Source organism: Phasianus colchicus, chromosome 2, assembly GCF_987193195.1.
Source record: "Phasianus colchicus chromosome 2, bPhaCol1.hap1.1, whole genome shotgun sequence".
NCBI classification, from domain to species: domain Eukaryota; kingdom Metazoa; phylum Chordata; class Aves; order Galliformes; family Phasianidae; genus Phasianus; species Phasianus colchicus.
Window position 1 is genome coordinate 2051985 of NC_143437.1, and position 14511 is coordinate 2066495.

Genomic DNA, 14511 nt, shown 5'->3' on the forward strand with positions numbered 1-14511 from the left:
CTTTCGTGGCAGCTCCATTTTGTTGAAAAGTGATCTTCAGTCAATTTCAAGCTCAATTTCAATTCATCTTATTACCTTTTTCCTTTGTGCTCAGCCAAGCCTGATCCCCAAAACACTGGGATTCCTAAGCACCTTATTTTTTTGAGATTCATCCATTTTCTTACTGAAATAGTAATAAAGAAAATATAAAATTGGGTTAAAGGTAACTAGAGAATTTTCAGTTTCATTTCCTTTTTAGCTATTGAGCAAAAACTGAGAACAAACAATGAAACCAGTGTGACTTATTTTGCAGTTAGTGTAGCAAACAAGAGATCATAGCTTTATCCTGAAGTTCTCTGTGTTCTCCCAGACAGGAAGTATTTGTTTTTCTAGCAACATGGCAATTTGTAGCCTTCAAAGGCAGACAAACAATTATCAGTAGCTGTCAAAATAAGTCTTTCGGAAGCACTACTTCATTTTATACAGAGTGCTTCAAGTTATCACAAGTGCTTATGCCTATCAGTGGTTTCAGTCACTGGAAGTCTTTAGGACAGTTCCCACAAATAAATCAAATCCATGCCAAAGTGTCTGTGGAATCAAGTGCTTTGATTACTACTAAATCCTGTGATGATTACACACGTTCCCAACTTTGTACATGGGAACAGTAACCTGCAGAATTACAGCTGCAAATCGGTCAGTGAAGTACTTCTGTTCTAAGGCTGACGGCTCCCTGGGGTCCATACATTGTTGTGCACTTTCTAACACATTTGTCATACTTCTGTTTTCTCTTCCAATCGGAAAGAACAAAGATAACATTGAAATAAAGAAACTTACAGCAAAATAAAATTATCACTGCAGCAGGCAGCAGGCAAAACCAGTTCAATGTATGTGAAGTGAATTGACTATCATGCTCTAAAGTGTCAGTTCTTATCAGACAAATGAAAACAAAATTGTTCTTTAACTGAATCAGAATTCAAATGTTTTTTGTTTTCTTAATTTGTTAATATACTACTTACTTTGCTCTTGTTTTGCAGCCCGTTGGTAAAATTTCAGTTCAGAAAATAAGGGACCATTTTCAAGATACTCCTACTTAGAAATAAACAAACAGTACAATAAAATACCCCAGGAAGACAACAGATTCTAATCAAAGGTCCTAGAGAAATTCAAAGAGATTTAAAATCACTTTTTCCACCTCCCACATAGTATGCTATCTGAAATGCAATTTTAATAAGTAGTTGTTTGGCAATGCACTTCCATATAACACAGATTCTTTCAGGAATTAAGATATTATTTTAAGAAATTCTATAGATGGGACATGTTTGAATCCATAGCTTGATTTTCCTTAGCTAACTATTCAGGGCAGTAATCAAGAAAGAATCAAGTCAAGGAAATACCATGTGTTGTGGGAACACCAAGTACATCCTTTAGCAGGGAAAGTATATCAAGATGTTAAAAAAAACAAAACATATACAATATATTAAAAAAATCACTACAAGCATGCACCACACTCTCAATGCTGACAATAAGGATAGATAATTAAGAGAAAGCTCTGTATACAACTTAACAACATAGAAATGAGATCTAAACATTACCACTTTAATTACATGCGTTGCATCATCTTCTACTGGAACGTGAGTATGAGGGGAAGCTGCAAAATGAGAGAGGATCAAGCTGTGTGAAATGAAGTGGCAAAGAGCAAATTAAGATTAACTAAGGTGATCAGAAAAACACATGACAAAGATATCCAATATTCTATCTGAATTCCTACTTCTAAAGGTCAAAGATTTGCAAATTTAAAAACAACAACAAATCAACAAAGTACCGTAAAAGTTTAATCAACAAGCATAGAAACAATTTTAACCCACATTTTCAGAACTCTCTCCTCCAGTGCTAACTAAGGAGGAAGCAGGACGTCCCCACTGCACGTTTTCACCACAATGAGGTATTCCATTAAATAGACTACCAGTCAATTGGATAACCTCTGTATTTGGTTCCTGTCAATCCACTGTCGTGACAAAGACACCACTTAAAAGTTATGACCTACATTATGCCTCCAGACAAGATTGTCAGCTTTCCTCTAATACAAATTACTCTGGCCTCAGAACCTTGATTTCTATTCTGACATTATTTAGACACTGGCCTAAGTTAGGGATAGCATAGCCATCACCTGTCTAAAAGTGGAGATGAGGGATTGTGCCACAGTACAATCAGAAATTTCAAAACAATAATTGACCACATGTGCCAATTACAGCCCAGGAGACAGAACCTCTCTGCACAGACAATGTGATTCTATTTAATTCTGACCCTGAGAGAACTATCAGCTCTCTCTGATAGTACTGAAGCTACAGAGAGCTATACTGGGATTAAAATTTAATGAGACTAAATCATCTTTTAGAATCATCATTGGAAAAAAAAAAAAAAAAGTAAAAAATACAGTTCCTAGGAAATAAGTGCTCCTTTCAAACTTCTTGCAGTGATCAAATACCAACAACAGTCCAGGTGAGAAACACTTCAACTGTCAGCACACACCAAAAATAGACCACTTTTATCCACATAATAAAAATAATAAAAATAAGTAAACTTGACCAAACCAGCCAAGCTTATATTTTTTTTACGATCACGAACAGATTTCTTCAGATGTCATTATCTTCCTTCAACTTTACTCAGTCTCTGGGTTCAGTGTGGCAGTATTCCAACCCAAACCCCCACAGGCTGTCCTTCATACTGTTGTCTGCTTGACCACCTCGACATGAATGTTTCTGTTAATAGCAGTTAAGATAAAATGAACGTATTCCAAAACAGTAGCACTGGAATGCATGAACTATCCATGGACTCGGGTGGGTAACAGTCCTATTCAGTACACAACATTTTGGTAAACTCAGTTCTTACCATTTTCTTGTACTAAACTGGGAATTAAGGCACAAGTGCTGAGGTTTTTATCTTCCTTTGTCACATGCGGGCTAGGTGCTAACAGCTGAAGATACTAGTTTAAAGGAACACATCCCATGTGTTTTCATTGTACTCAATAATGTTACATTACTCAAGCAGAATTAGATGCACTCTCTTACTGACATAGATCAGAAAATAACCTGTGTATAAAAAAAAAATTTTAATACCAAATTACTTAACTGAGGCTTGATAGGTACAGAGGAGTAACAAATGTATTTCAAAGAGTCTGATCTAACTTCCCTGTAGACATCTTGACATTTTATAAAGAGAGGTCTCATTCATGTAATCTGGAACAGACAGTAACAGCTGTCAGGGTAACGAAGAAGAGCAATTAACAGGAGATAGCCCAGCAAAAGGGCCTAACCCTCATGGTTCTCACATTGTAACTGTGCGGATGCTTTTTGGAGCAATACTGAATGAATATCCTGAAGAAAAATAAAACCAAACCTAACTGCAATCTGTCACAACGTGAAAAGGAAGAGACTTTTAGACAAAGCTCAAGAAGATAGACAAACAGATGCTCTAGAAAATTAGAAACATGACTTTCAAATATACAAAAGGAAAAACTGAATGATCATCCTTACCTCACGTACATGAAATAAGGCAGAACATAAAGAATGGATAATATCCTACACTTCTTACGCACGTAAAGCTCAGATAACCACATACTTACAGATAGGTAGGAGTTGCCTATGTACCTTTTGTTGTATATTTTAATTAACCATTCAAATATCAGGCAGCAGCATTTACCCATGGCATAGGAATAAAACAGACTATTTTTTTGTCCATAAATATACATAAATGGTTTTTAAAAAATGGTCTCATTACTATGTATAGTTACTTAACAGACTGGAAAGGCTCCCAAGGTTTAACAAACAGTCTGATTACATACCTCATAGACCACCACCACAGACTCTCCTGCGAGTTTAGCTCATAGTTAATTACTGTATACTCGTAATTAGCCATGTGCTAGCCTCGTTCTGTGTGGTAGCACATGGCTATTTATAATATTACAATCAGTTAAATGCTAGACTGCAGGACAGTAAGCAGAGACCCTGCAGGAGAGCAATGCTGATATGCAGGAGGTCTCTGATGGCGTATAAGTACACACAGAGTACCAGAAGCACTATACGGTGAGATTATGTTTGCAAAGGGTATCTTAAAATAGCACAACAAATGTGAGAGTTCCACTTTACAGCGTGTTGCTTATATGAACTACAGATGCAGTTTCCTCATGTCAGGGGGGAAGAGTGTTCATGTATGCATGCAATCAAAACCACTGTCTACCTAACTGTTAACTGGGAACACTGGCACAAGATGAATCCGTGCAGGGGGCTGTGGCTGCTTTCATCTCAAGCCAAGAAGAGTCTAATAAAACATTTGCAAAGGGCACAGCTCTATTTTTCTTTCCTCTCCTTCATTTTACAATCACAGCTCTCATGCCACTGAAAAGTACAGAAATACTGAAACAAAGCAGTATGGTAGGATACATATTCTTTGTCATTACTTCTGACTGTAGTGCCTACAGAACACCGCAAATAACTTACCTCATGTTGTCCAGAATTTCCTAATTTCACCTAGGCACAGCAGTTACAATCTTATCATCCACCTGAATCACAAATTTCATCCAATCTGTCGCTGAGTGCCACAACCTTAATTAACGTAGCTTTATAAATGTTAATACGACACTAACAGAAAGAGCTGTTAGAACAGAAACTGTGGTTTCCTACAACCACTCAGCACAATTGTATGCAGTTGGACAAAGAAACATGTCAATTCTATTTGCCAGTTCAAATGTGCTTGTTACAGATTTAGCAGTTAATTTGTGGCAGTCACATGTGGAATACAGTGAAATATTTTCAATAGCTCTCACAGAACCAGTTTTGTTGACAAAGTTTACACGGTGGAAAAGAAAACAGCACTGATTTGGCAGTTAGCAAAATATCCCTGCTCTTGTCCACAGCTGGTGTCTTTGCCACTGCTGCATATTTTGAGGATATATTTGTTTTGGCAACGTGAAAGAAGTATTTCAGAAGTTCTTCGGTTGTTAGCATGACATTTTTGCTTTGTTTCAGTGGGTAACTAATCAGAAATACCACAATCTGATGTTACAGGCTACCAATAAAAAAAACTGAAAAAACTCTGATCCCACTGAGGTCAGCCAAGAGCTGTTAAATCCAATGGCTGACAACAGCACTGCTCAGAGAATCTAACAACAGAAAATAATCCGAGTTGCAGCTTTATGGTTACTAAAAACAGAATGTAAACAAATAAATAAGTAGCAGCATCTGCTATGTAGTACACAATTACACATATCCTACATATGAAGAATATTAATATTTAAAGGCAAGCAAAAAACATGGCTTTTTAGCTTTCCTCCCCAACACTTCCTTATATTCAGTGTTTCCCCAAGAACCAAATCATTCAGTGCTTTAAGTGTCTGATGATGCATCATCACTTCCTTGACACACACTTTTCCAAGCAATGTTTATGAATATTTTTTCCTACATTCTTCTTCTAGGGACACTTACAAATGTAGCTTTATTACATGAATTACACATACATGTCCATCTACCCTGCCTGTGAAATCATCTTCTACAAGACACAAGTAAACTGCTTTTTGAAAGAAAATCGCGCTTAACTGTCAGAGCGTTTTGCTGATACCTATGATAGCCTCCAAGTTAAGGACTCTTAGTACTGGTAGGAAATTTCACTGTATGGCTCACACACCTCTGTGAAACCTTTGTGATTCAATAAAGTTTTGCATTCCACAGCAACAGAAGCCACCTTTTGCCTTTCAAAGTTAATTACTCTAAGCTGGAAGAGGCATGATACATCCTTTAACCCTAGGCAGAAAAGCTATACATGGTCTGCTCTTACAGCACTCTCAAACAGGAGCTCAGGCCTCTAATATTCAAAACGTGGTGCACAAACTGTTTTCTGGCAAGGTTCTGCTCTAGCCCATCTGCCATTTTGACATAGAGCCCACTAAGAAGGTATGATGCCAGTTTCAGTAGGTTACAGGTGCCAATGACAGCTGTAGAGAGTGCCCTCCATAAGGCAACAAGTGCCACATGTTTCAACCACGGTTTTTCCTTTTACATGTAATGCTATTCTGAAATACTTTCTTCACTGGGAAAAAATAATAATAAACCTGCCTTCTTCCCTTTTAGTTTTACCTAGTATGTCAGGGTCTTGGTCTCTGATCAGAATTCCTACAAAGTGGACAAATAAAGAGCAAAACAACAGCTCCCAAATCACAATATATATGGAAAAACAAGGAAACAAAAGTGTCAGAACATTAAAGCATAATATTAATGAGCTCTTGCAGCACCAGCAAGAACTTGGAGAAGCAGGAGAATTTCCTCTAACAGATGGAGCAATCTGAGCTTGTAACAAGTACCAGCCCTAGGTAACTGCTGAGTAACAAAAAGAGGCCAACTGTATGTACCAGTTTGCCTATAGGATGAAAAACTATCAGTGTACATACAGCAAGTAGATTGCATAAAGTTTAATATTAGAGACTAGAAAAAATACTTTCCTGAGGTGGCATTTATCTGGCAATGACTTTTTCACACTAAGGTTCACACCTGCAGGTACAATGAGAGCTTTGCTGAAAAGCACTTTCACACCTGAAGTTTGAGAAAGATCCAACCCTAATCAGTCACCTGCAAGTGCTTTTAATTATAGCTTTGTTTGCTATTAACAATCTTCTTTCCATTGAATTCATAAAGATCATCCTGAACATATACAGTTAGATATTATTGTTACTGCATTGTTAATTTGTTTGCTGCAGTACAGTAAATAATTTTGGAGAAGTTAATTTAAGCAATTATGTACCTCATTTCTCTAGAACCAATTACTGAAGTCTGCTTCTTAACTCAAACCAAGGAATGAACACTAAGAACATGACAGAACATGGACAACGGAAATCAATGCTTCTGTTTCCTGGCACATTATACCCCCTAGCAAGGGTGTACAAATTAGCCAAGAAAATTTCTTTTTCTGAAATAGAAAAAACCTTTATTTCAGACCATTCAGTCCATTTCTCAAAACACCAGGTCTCAAAGTATCAACAGCAGAGCAAACCATGGTCCGAACTCAAAGTCAAAAGAGGCCACAATGACTACAGCTCTCTCTGATGCTGGTATTAAAATACACTCATTCATTCAACCACTGTTTACTGCACAAGCAGGTTTTTTTGTTTGGTTAGGGTTTTTTTTGCCTCCTCTTGGAAAACAGAGAGAAAAAAAAGAAAAAATGGAGAAGAAAAAATAGCTATACAAGTGACAGATCACCAAGGAGGACAAGAACATCACTGACTGTAGCATTATCGCTTTCCTGAGCTTCTCATATTGTAACAACACCTGCAAATATAGCAGTCAAACAGCAATATACAAACACCTGCTGCAAAGCCAGCTACGAAAAAATGGTTTCAAAACTTTTTTACCTATCAGTTACAAAGTTCTATTGCAAAATACAGGTATAATACAGTTAGATGACATTTACCACATAGTAAGTAAAATACACAATCTAACAAAATATAAGTACAAGTATTAAGAAGAACTACCTGCTTTTGTTAGAAAGAAGTCTGAAAGCAGGTAATGCTGTCTACACCAGGTTTTACTGCAACAATGGAGTCCCAGCAAAACACTGTGTGACCTTTCTGAATTTAAATTTTCTGTCCAAATTGTGCATTAATAGAGTCCTTGCAGCAGGACTACAGAATGATTTATATAAAGACTGCTGTTAATTACTGACTGCAATCAGTAAGATAAATGAGAGAATGTAAGGCTCTCAGTAGCACCCTCCTCAACTCTAGCTTAATTTTCGTATGTACTGCCATGGTGCTCCACAGGGCTACAACCTATTTGTGAGACCAACAATATGTCATGTCCTCCCCTGGTTGCTCTCCATTCTGTTCCTGCCTTATCAAAGGGGTAATGGTTCTGTCTGAGGTATTGGATGGCAAATCAGTACCAGGAACAAAAACCAGCATGTCAGAGCATAGGTAGGTCCAGTGTATGATCCGTATTGCTTTTGCTGGGACAAAAGCAATGTTTGAAAGAATATCTCTAGACAGTTCCTAGTGCTTCTGGCAGCAGAGGAAAGTTTGCTCTTTGGGAGGAATCAGTATTTGCCAGCCTTCTCCTATTTACCCTGGTTAAAATAAAAATGCAAAAGAAATCCAAGGGAAGGAACAAGTCAACAGAGAAACAGACAAGATGGCACACAGACAGGAAAGAGCAACTAGAAAAAACAGTGAAAGTGTTCACGATGCAGAACAAAACTTGTAGCAACTGGTAACTGTCAACTACATAATTAGAAGCCCTGCACCTAAAGAGACTACCAGTGTTCTAGGGTTCCAGGTTAGTAATGGCTTTCAGCAGCTTTGATTCAGTGAACCTTCCAAGGAATGCATCTCCAGTAAACACATTTTGCAGAGACAGTGTAAAATATCTCAAGTACATTGGTATAGATTAATGGAGTATGGAGTACCCTTAATGGCAAATTAAGCTATAACAATGCACATCAAAATCTTTACACCACTACAGTAAAAATACTTGTTAAAAGATACAGCCAGAAAAGTTAACTTTTACTTTTATAAAAGGGCCGTGCTGCTCACATCTGGCAGAGAATCAAATCCATCTCCACTTTCCTGTCTTACCCACCTCTCTACAGTTCTTTCTGTGTTAGCTTCTCACTGAAATTTTAGTGGCCACTCTCACATTTTGCTGCATACCTATTAGAAACTAGGCTGAAAAGCATAGAGAAAGAAGTTGGCTCAGCACCAATAATCTGTGTATCATCATCTACTTCACTCTCCTTGCCATTCAGACTCTCTTTTGTAGGGATATGGTATACGTTACTAAATATGAACATGCATCTAAGATAAGGATGTGGACAAAACAAGAAAGCTTCACTCAGCGTCAATACAAGGATATGTTTTGCCCATTACCTCTTTTAATTGTAAGATAAGGTATAAGGGGAACAAAGCCTTCAGTTCAGTCCTACATGTTACATTCACTGTCATCCTAAAAGAAAAAATTAAATGAACACAAACACCATTATAAGTGGCAGCTGTAATTCTTCAGTATGGTGTCACTTATGACAAAACATCTAATTGCAATACCAAGGGTTTCAGGCTGTATTCTCATTCTCAGCAAATCCACTTATTATCTCCTGTGCCTGTTCAGTGGGACTCATACTGCAACAACCATCACGATACGTGAAATCATCTCAGCAGTCTGAACAATCAGGCAAATAACTAATAAAATCTATAAGATACCAACTGAATTCCATGTGCTATACCACACACAAGGTCCACTGCAATTTGACTGTAAATGGCAGGAACGTTTTCTGTTTGGCCTGAATTACACCCATAGCTACAGCCTTAGTTTCTGCACTGCATCTGCAGACCATCCTCAAAGCTTCTGTCTGCCATTCCTTTGGATCCTGACCCCCACTTGACATCCCTGTACACTCTCCCACGATTCATCCTTGAATGGCAACATCCAGAAGTAACTTAATTTTACTTCTTAGCTCCTGCCAAGATCTGTTTTCTTATGGTAACATTTTTCGTATTTTTTCTAGGCACAGCAACTCTCAAATGTGAACAACCAACAGTATAGAGAAGGTCATAAAAAGCTATCATACACATCAAAAGAAAGAGAATGTAAATATTCTTAGCATGCTGGCCTTTGCCTCCTCTAGCCACAGATAGCTGAAACTCTTATCATCCCCACTAGTTCAGTTTGCAGAGCCATTAGGTACATGTGAACTGCATCAATTCAGAAGAAATGAAACTATAGAAGCCCACCAGATACACTCGAATTCTTAACACAAACATAAGGATTCAAAACAGTTTCTTCCAGTGCCCTCAAATCACACACTCAGGAAATTCTGTGCAGCAGACCACACCAAAACTAGTCCAAAGTGGAAAAAAAAGAAAAAACAAAAAAACCCTCAATTTAAATATAGGGCAGATGTAGGCCACAGCCAGCAGCTATTGCCAGTTACTCATATAATTGTTACAACAAACTACCGAACAAACACAGCCTTAGTTTTCTAATTTTATTGAAGTTTTTCCAATGACTGTGTTTACTTTGTAGGAAAGCAGAAGCAGTGTTTTTTTTTTCTTTTTCTTCTTTAACACTGAAATCTCAGTGCCTACACATGGCTCCAGTCCCACCCTCTCTCCAATAAACAAATAAATATAAAAAAATAAATTCCCATACAAACTTGAAGTCCAAGTGTGCAAGAAAAACTGTCCACTCCCCTTCAATTTACAGCCACACATTACTAGCTGGAATTACAACTCTCTAGGCAACACCTGATCACATATGGGATCATCACATCATGGAACAAAAGATGGGTCTTTAGTTGACATTCTATTGAGATTAGCCATAAGAGACAAGAGGAAAAAAAAAGAAGGAAAGGAAGAACAGTTTGGTGCAAGCGTTCCCAAACAGTTGGAAACAGACAAGCACAATGAGTTAACCAGTCACAACAAAGATCATAGTAAGTCTGCTACTGAAAGAACAGTGGCACGCAAGTTCCTCATTTATGACTGCAAATATGACAAGAGGAAACACACTAATCCTTACAAAGAAAATGCATCTCTTTATGCAGCAGGTGCTTGATCCTACAGTCTGACACTGATGGACAACTTCTTTCAGGTCTGCAGGGCAATGCTACACTCAGTGTGGTTTCACAGAGGTGAAGAAGAACCTCTGTGCAGAACATCTTTTGTTTAGTAAAGCAAAAAAAAAAAAAGCATCTTTTGCTTTTCTTCAGAGTGACAGGAACTGCACACATGCAGTAGAAAGAAAAAAAAAACTTATAATGCTGCCTTGAAAACAGGATTTGTTCTTTCCTAAAGATCAGCAACAGCTGCCTGCATATGCAACATCTCTGCCAGTGACCCGAAATGCTTTACAAAGTGCCTCACAATGACTCACTCCTTGCCACACTCGCACCAAGCGAAAGCTTCTTCTGAAGGAAGTACAGAAACACACGTACTGAATAAACACAAACAAATGACGACTGGCAATTATACCTCCTGCGGTTAATGCCTCTGATTCACGTGAGAAAGTCAAGAGGAAACTCACACGTCGCTCGTATAATTACTGTGGGTTTTACCTAAATGCACCGCGTTTTACCTAAGTAGATCAGGCCAAACCCGCCCTGGCCGATCTGGCTGCCCAGCCTCCACGTTTTTCCCTCGGTGTCCTTCAGGATCATGTCTCTCGGCAGAGGAACAGGCAGCTTGCCCCTGCCGCGCTCCTTGGGCGGCATCGCACCTTGAGGGGATGAAAGGAAAGAGGGAAAAAAAAAGTTGACTTTCCTCCGAGAAAAGCGAGATCCTCCGCCGGCTGGGCCCGAGGAAGGCGCCCAGCACTCCGCGGCCGCTGGGGAGGCACCGAGCCCCGCCTGCCGCACACCCCCCCTCAGCCGGCCGCCAACGTCCCCACCGCCGACGCCCCGCAACCCCCTGAGCGCCCGCCGCCCGCCCCCGCCTCCGCTCACCAACTTCCCGGCAAAGAACTTCCCGCAGGCCTCGCTCGGGCGGCACGCCGCCTTCCTGAGGGAAACCCCAGGGCGGGGACGGGGCGGGACAACCACGGCCGGGCCGCGCGCTCTGCCCGCCCGCCGCTTCTGTTCCTCCCGCCCGCCCTGCGGCCGCCGTTCCCGCCCTGGGCGCTCTCCTCAGCGCGCGCCGTGCCGTTCCCACAGAATCACAGAACGGCCCGGGTTGGAAGGGACCTCAAGGATCACGAATCTCCAACCCCCACCAATGCAGGGCCGCCAACCTCCACATTTAATACCAGCTCAGGCTGCCCAAGGCCCCATCCAACCTGGCCTTGAACACCACCAGGAATGGATGGACATCCACAGCCTCTCTGGGCAGCTGTTCCAGCGCCTCACTGCTCTCATAGCAAAGAACTTCCCCCGATATCCAACCTAAATCTGCCCTCCCTCAACTTAAAACCATTTCCCCTCGTCCTGCAGTTATCTACCCTTTCAAAGAGTTGATCCCGCCTGTATAAAAGGAGTTGATCGGATTCATTACCACATAGGCTTCAACTTACAGCTTCACGTCAAAGGCACTGAAATCTCATTTCCCATGGCTTCATCTGTGAAGATCTGTGCATTTTATCACCAATCCATACACCAGGCATACCTTGGATCTCATCTTCAGACTGTTTTAGAAAAAAAAGGGCACTAGTCACTTTACTGTTCAGCTGCTCTTCTTTCTAGATGGACCTTCACAGTTTCCATGTAATTACTAAAAGGTTTAACCAACAGATCAAGGCCCTGCTGGGGAGGATGATTCCAAGAGAAGCAGCAAAATCCAGATCATATTCAGTGTCTACACTTTGCAAGTAACAGATTATGACTGCAAAGCATGTATCAGCATTACTAGAGGAGAAGAAAAAAAGTAAGGACTTATATAAAACACAGTAAGGACCTTACAGTGTAAGGGCTCTTTTCATTGCTGGTAGCATATACCACGTTATTGGTTTTGAAAACTTACTCAGGCTACATACGTAACATCCAAGTGACTCATGCAGCAGAAATACAGCATAGGTGGTAGACTTAGACCCCAACAGCTGTAAAAAAGTTGTCTTGTGCTACTTAAAACAAGTTCTAGGTTCACAACCATCTAGGTTTTCATGCAGAGACAAGACTGAAATCTCTCCCGTCTTTACTAAGTGTTTTACAAGCTGTAAAATTTAATGTGGTATGTATAAAGCATATTCTCTACAAGTCAGAGGAGAGAGATCCCAGAAACAAGAAGTGTTTGTTTTTTTCACATCAACTCTGCCCTTGTGGGGCCCCATCTGCAGTATTACATCCCCAGCACGAGAAGGATGTGGAGCTGTTAGAGGGCCACAGAGGCCACATGGCCATAGAGGAGAGCCATAAAGATGATCAAAGGGCTGCAATACCTATGAAAAAGGTTGAACGAGTTGGGCTTATTCAGCCTAGACAAGGCTAAAAAACAAAACAAGAACACCCAAGACTTAAACATTTTTCATCATCATTTGGAGAGTTAAAAACCTTCAGAAATAAATGCATAGAAATACAATAAAAATTACAGTTATCATAAAGATTTACTGCAAAAAGTTCTTGAGCATACCAAAGTACTTCTGAAGAATGTTTGTTATCTAAATCAAGGGGCTTATTAATAAAGAACCACAGCAAATAGAAAATAAAAAAGCCGACACCAAATTTGCCAGTAAATTGCCTGCTCCAGAAATAAGCATACATATGTAACCAATTAAAAAGCAATAAACTTCACTAAATTTACCTGAGGAAAAAAAAAAGAACAGATTAGGAAGCAACAGTAGGTCATCTTCACCCTATAAATAGAGCATTGCTGTGTTCTGTGGGAAGGACTGAGAAAACCTCACTTATTATCAGCCAGCAAACCTCTCAAGAAACATGAGCTTGGTTAGTCAGGTTAAAGCCTCAATTTCCCTTTCACAGTAGCTTCAAATTAGCAGTTTAGACTGTGATGGAAGGGGTTTATGAATGCCTAAAATATTTATTTATTTGTGTTTTCTCTGGTGTGGTTTGTTTGTTTTGCTGTTGATTATTCATTTTTTGCTCTTTTGTTTTTTGCAGAAACACCGATTATGATGGAAGCTATTTTCCTTCAAGGTAAGACAGCCAGCATTGTTGCTAAGCTCAAGAATCCTTACAGGAGAAAAGTATGTACGCTAATAAGAATAAAAATACACAAATCCTGCCAGCACATAACTGACTATGACCTCAGTCGCATACCTTATGCCTTGACAGAAACAGGTTTTTTCTACTGAGAAGTTTTCTGTTTTTTCTTTTTAATTTTTTTTAGCTAGGTGAAAGGAGAACTATAAGGCTTACTAATCAAGTTATAGTAACATATCTAGTCTGAATAAAAGGCGAGGGATAAGCATACCTTTTCCTCCTAGTGTGTATTTTACTACTGCAAATAGTGCTTATTATACTATTGTTCTAATAAACACATACTCCCTAAAGATGTCAGCCTTTGAGGCTCAAGACGTAGGCACTGAAAATCAAATTATTGTTATTTTACTTATTAATGGCATATTGCTGCAAACAGCTGAGAGCCACGGGCCCTTCTCATTAGGAATCAATCCTGCATGCAGCTTGGTGTGTGCAAACTCTGAGCAGTATTTTACAAGTGGTGCAACAGGCTATTTGCACGTTGGTATTAATGGCTCCAATATTGACAGGCTTCTTTTAAATTTGTATTTCTTGCAATACGTATTACAGAATCACAGAATTGCCAGGGTTGAAAGGAACCTCAAGGATCATGAATCGCCAACCCCCTTCCCACCTAATGCTAGACCAGGCTGCCCAGGGCCCCATCTAATCTGACCTTGAACACCTCCAGGGATGGGCCATCCACAACCTCTCTGGGCAGCCTGTTCTAGTACCTCACCACTCTCTCTATAAAGAATTTCCCCCTGACGTCCAACCTTAATCTCCCCTCCATATGTTGCTACGTGAAGTATGAGCAAATCCTAGCTTCTCTGCAGAATCAATGCAGTTGTTAATACCATTGTTCTCCTG

The 14511-nt window shown here is 39.7% G+C and overlaps 1 protein-coding gene and 1 long non-coding RNA gene across 10 annotated transcripts in view; one reads left to right on the forward strand and one right to left on the reverse strand.

Annotated features, from left to right (window-relative positions):
* The window catches only part of VRK2 (VRK serine/threonine kinase 2), a 45576-nt gene extending 33209 nt beyond the window's left edge, over positions 1-12367 (reverse strand). For 4 of the 8 annotated variants that reach the window (XM_090134511.1, XM_031597894.2, XM_031597890.2 and 1 more), the window contains exons 1-5: positions 11458-11539; positions 11091-11231; positions 1572-1627; positions 996-1065; positions 76-163 (exon numbers count right to left, since the gene is read on the reverse strand). In XM_090134511.1, the coding sequence (XP_089990637.1) occupies positions 76-163; positions 996-1065; positions 1572-1627; positions 11091-11226 (350 nt within the window). In that variant the 5' untranslated portion in view covers positions 11227-11231; positions 11458-11539. Of the gene's footprint in view, positions 1-75; positions 164-995; positions 1069-1571; positions 1651-2868; positions 2940-11090; positions 11232-11457; positions 11592-12020 lie in introns of those variants that run through there. The other 4 variants (XM_031597891.2, XM_090134512.1, XM_090134513.1 and 1 more) reach the window with 4 other exon arrangements.
* Positions 12368-13557: 1190 nt separating this feature from the next.
* The window catches only part of LOC149918814 (uncharacterized), a 62674-nt gene continuing 61720 nt past the window's right edge, over positions 13558-14511 (forward strand). For both annotated transcript variants that reach the window (XR_016464607.1, XR_016464608.1), the window contains exon 1: positions 13558-13596. This is a non-coding gene — a long non-coding RNA (uncharacterized LOC149918814). The remainder of the gene's footprint in view (positions 13597-14511) is intronic.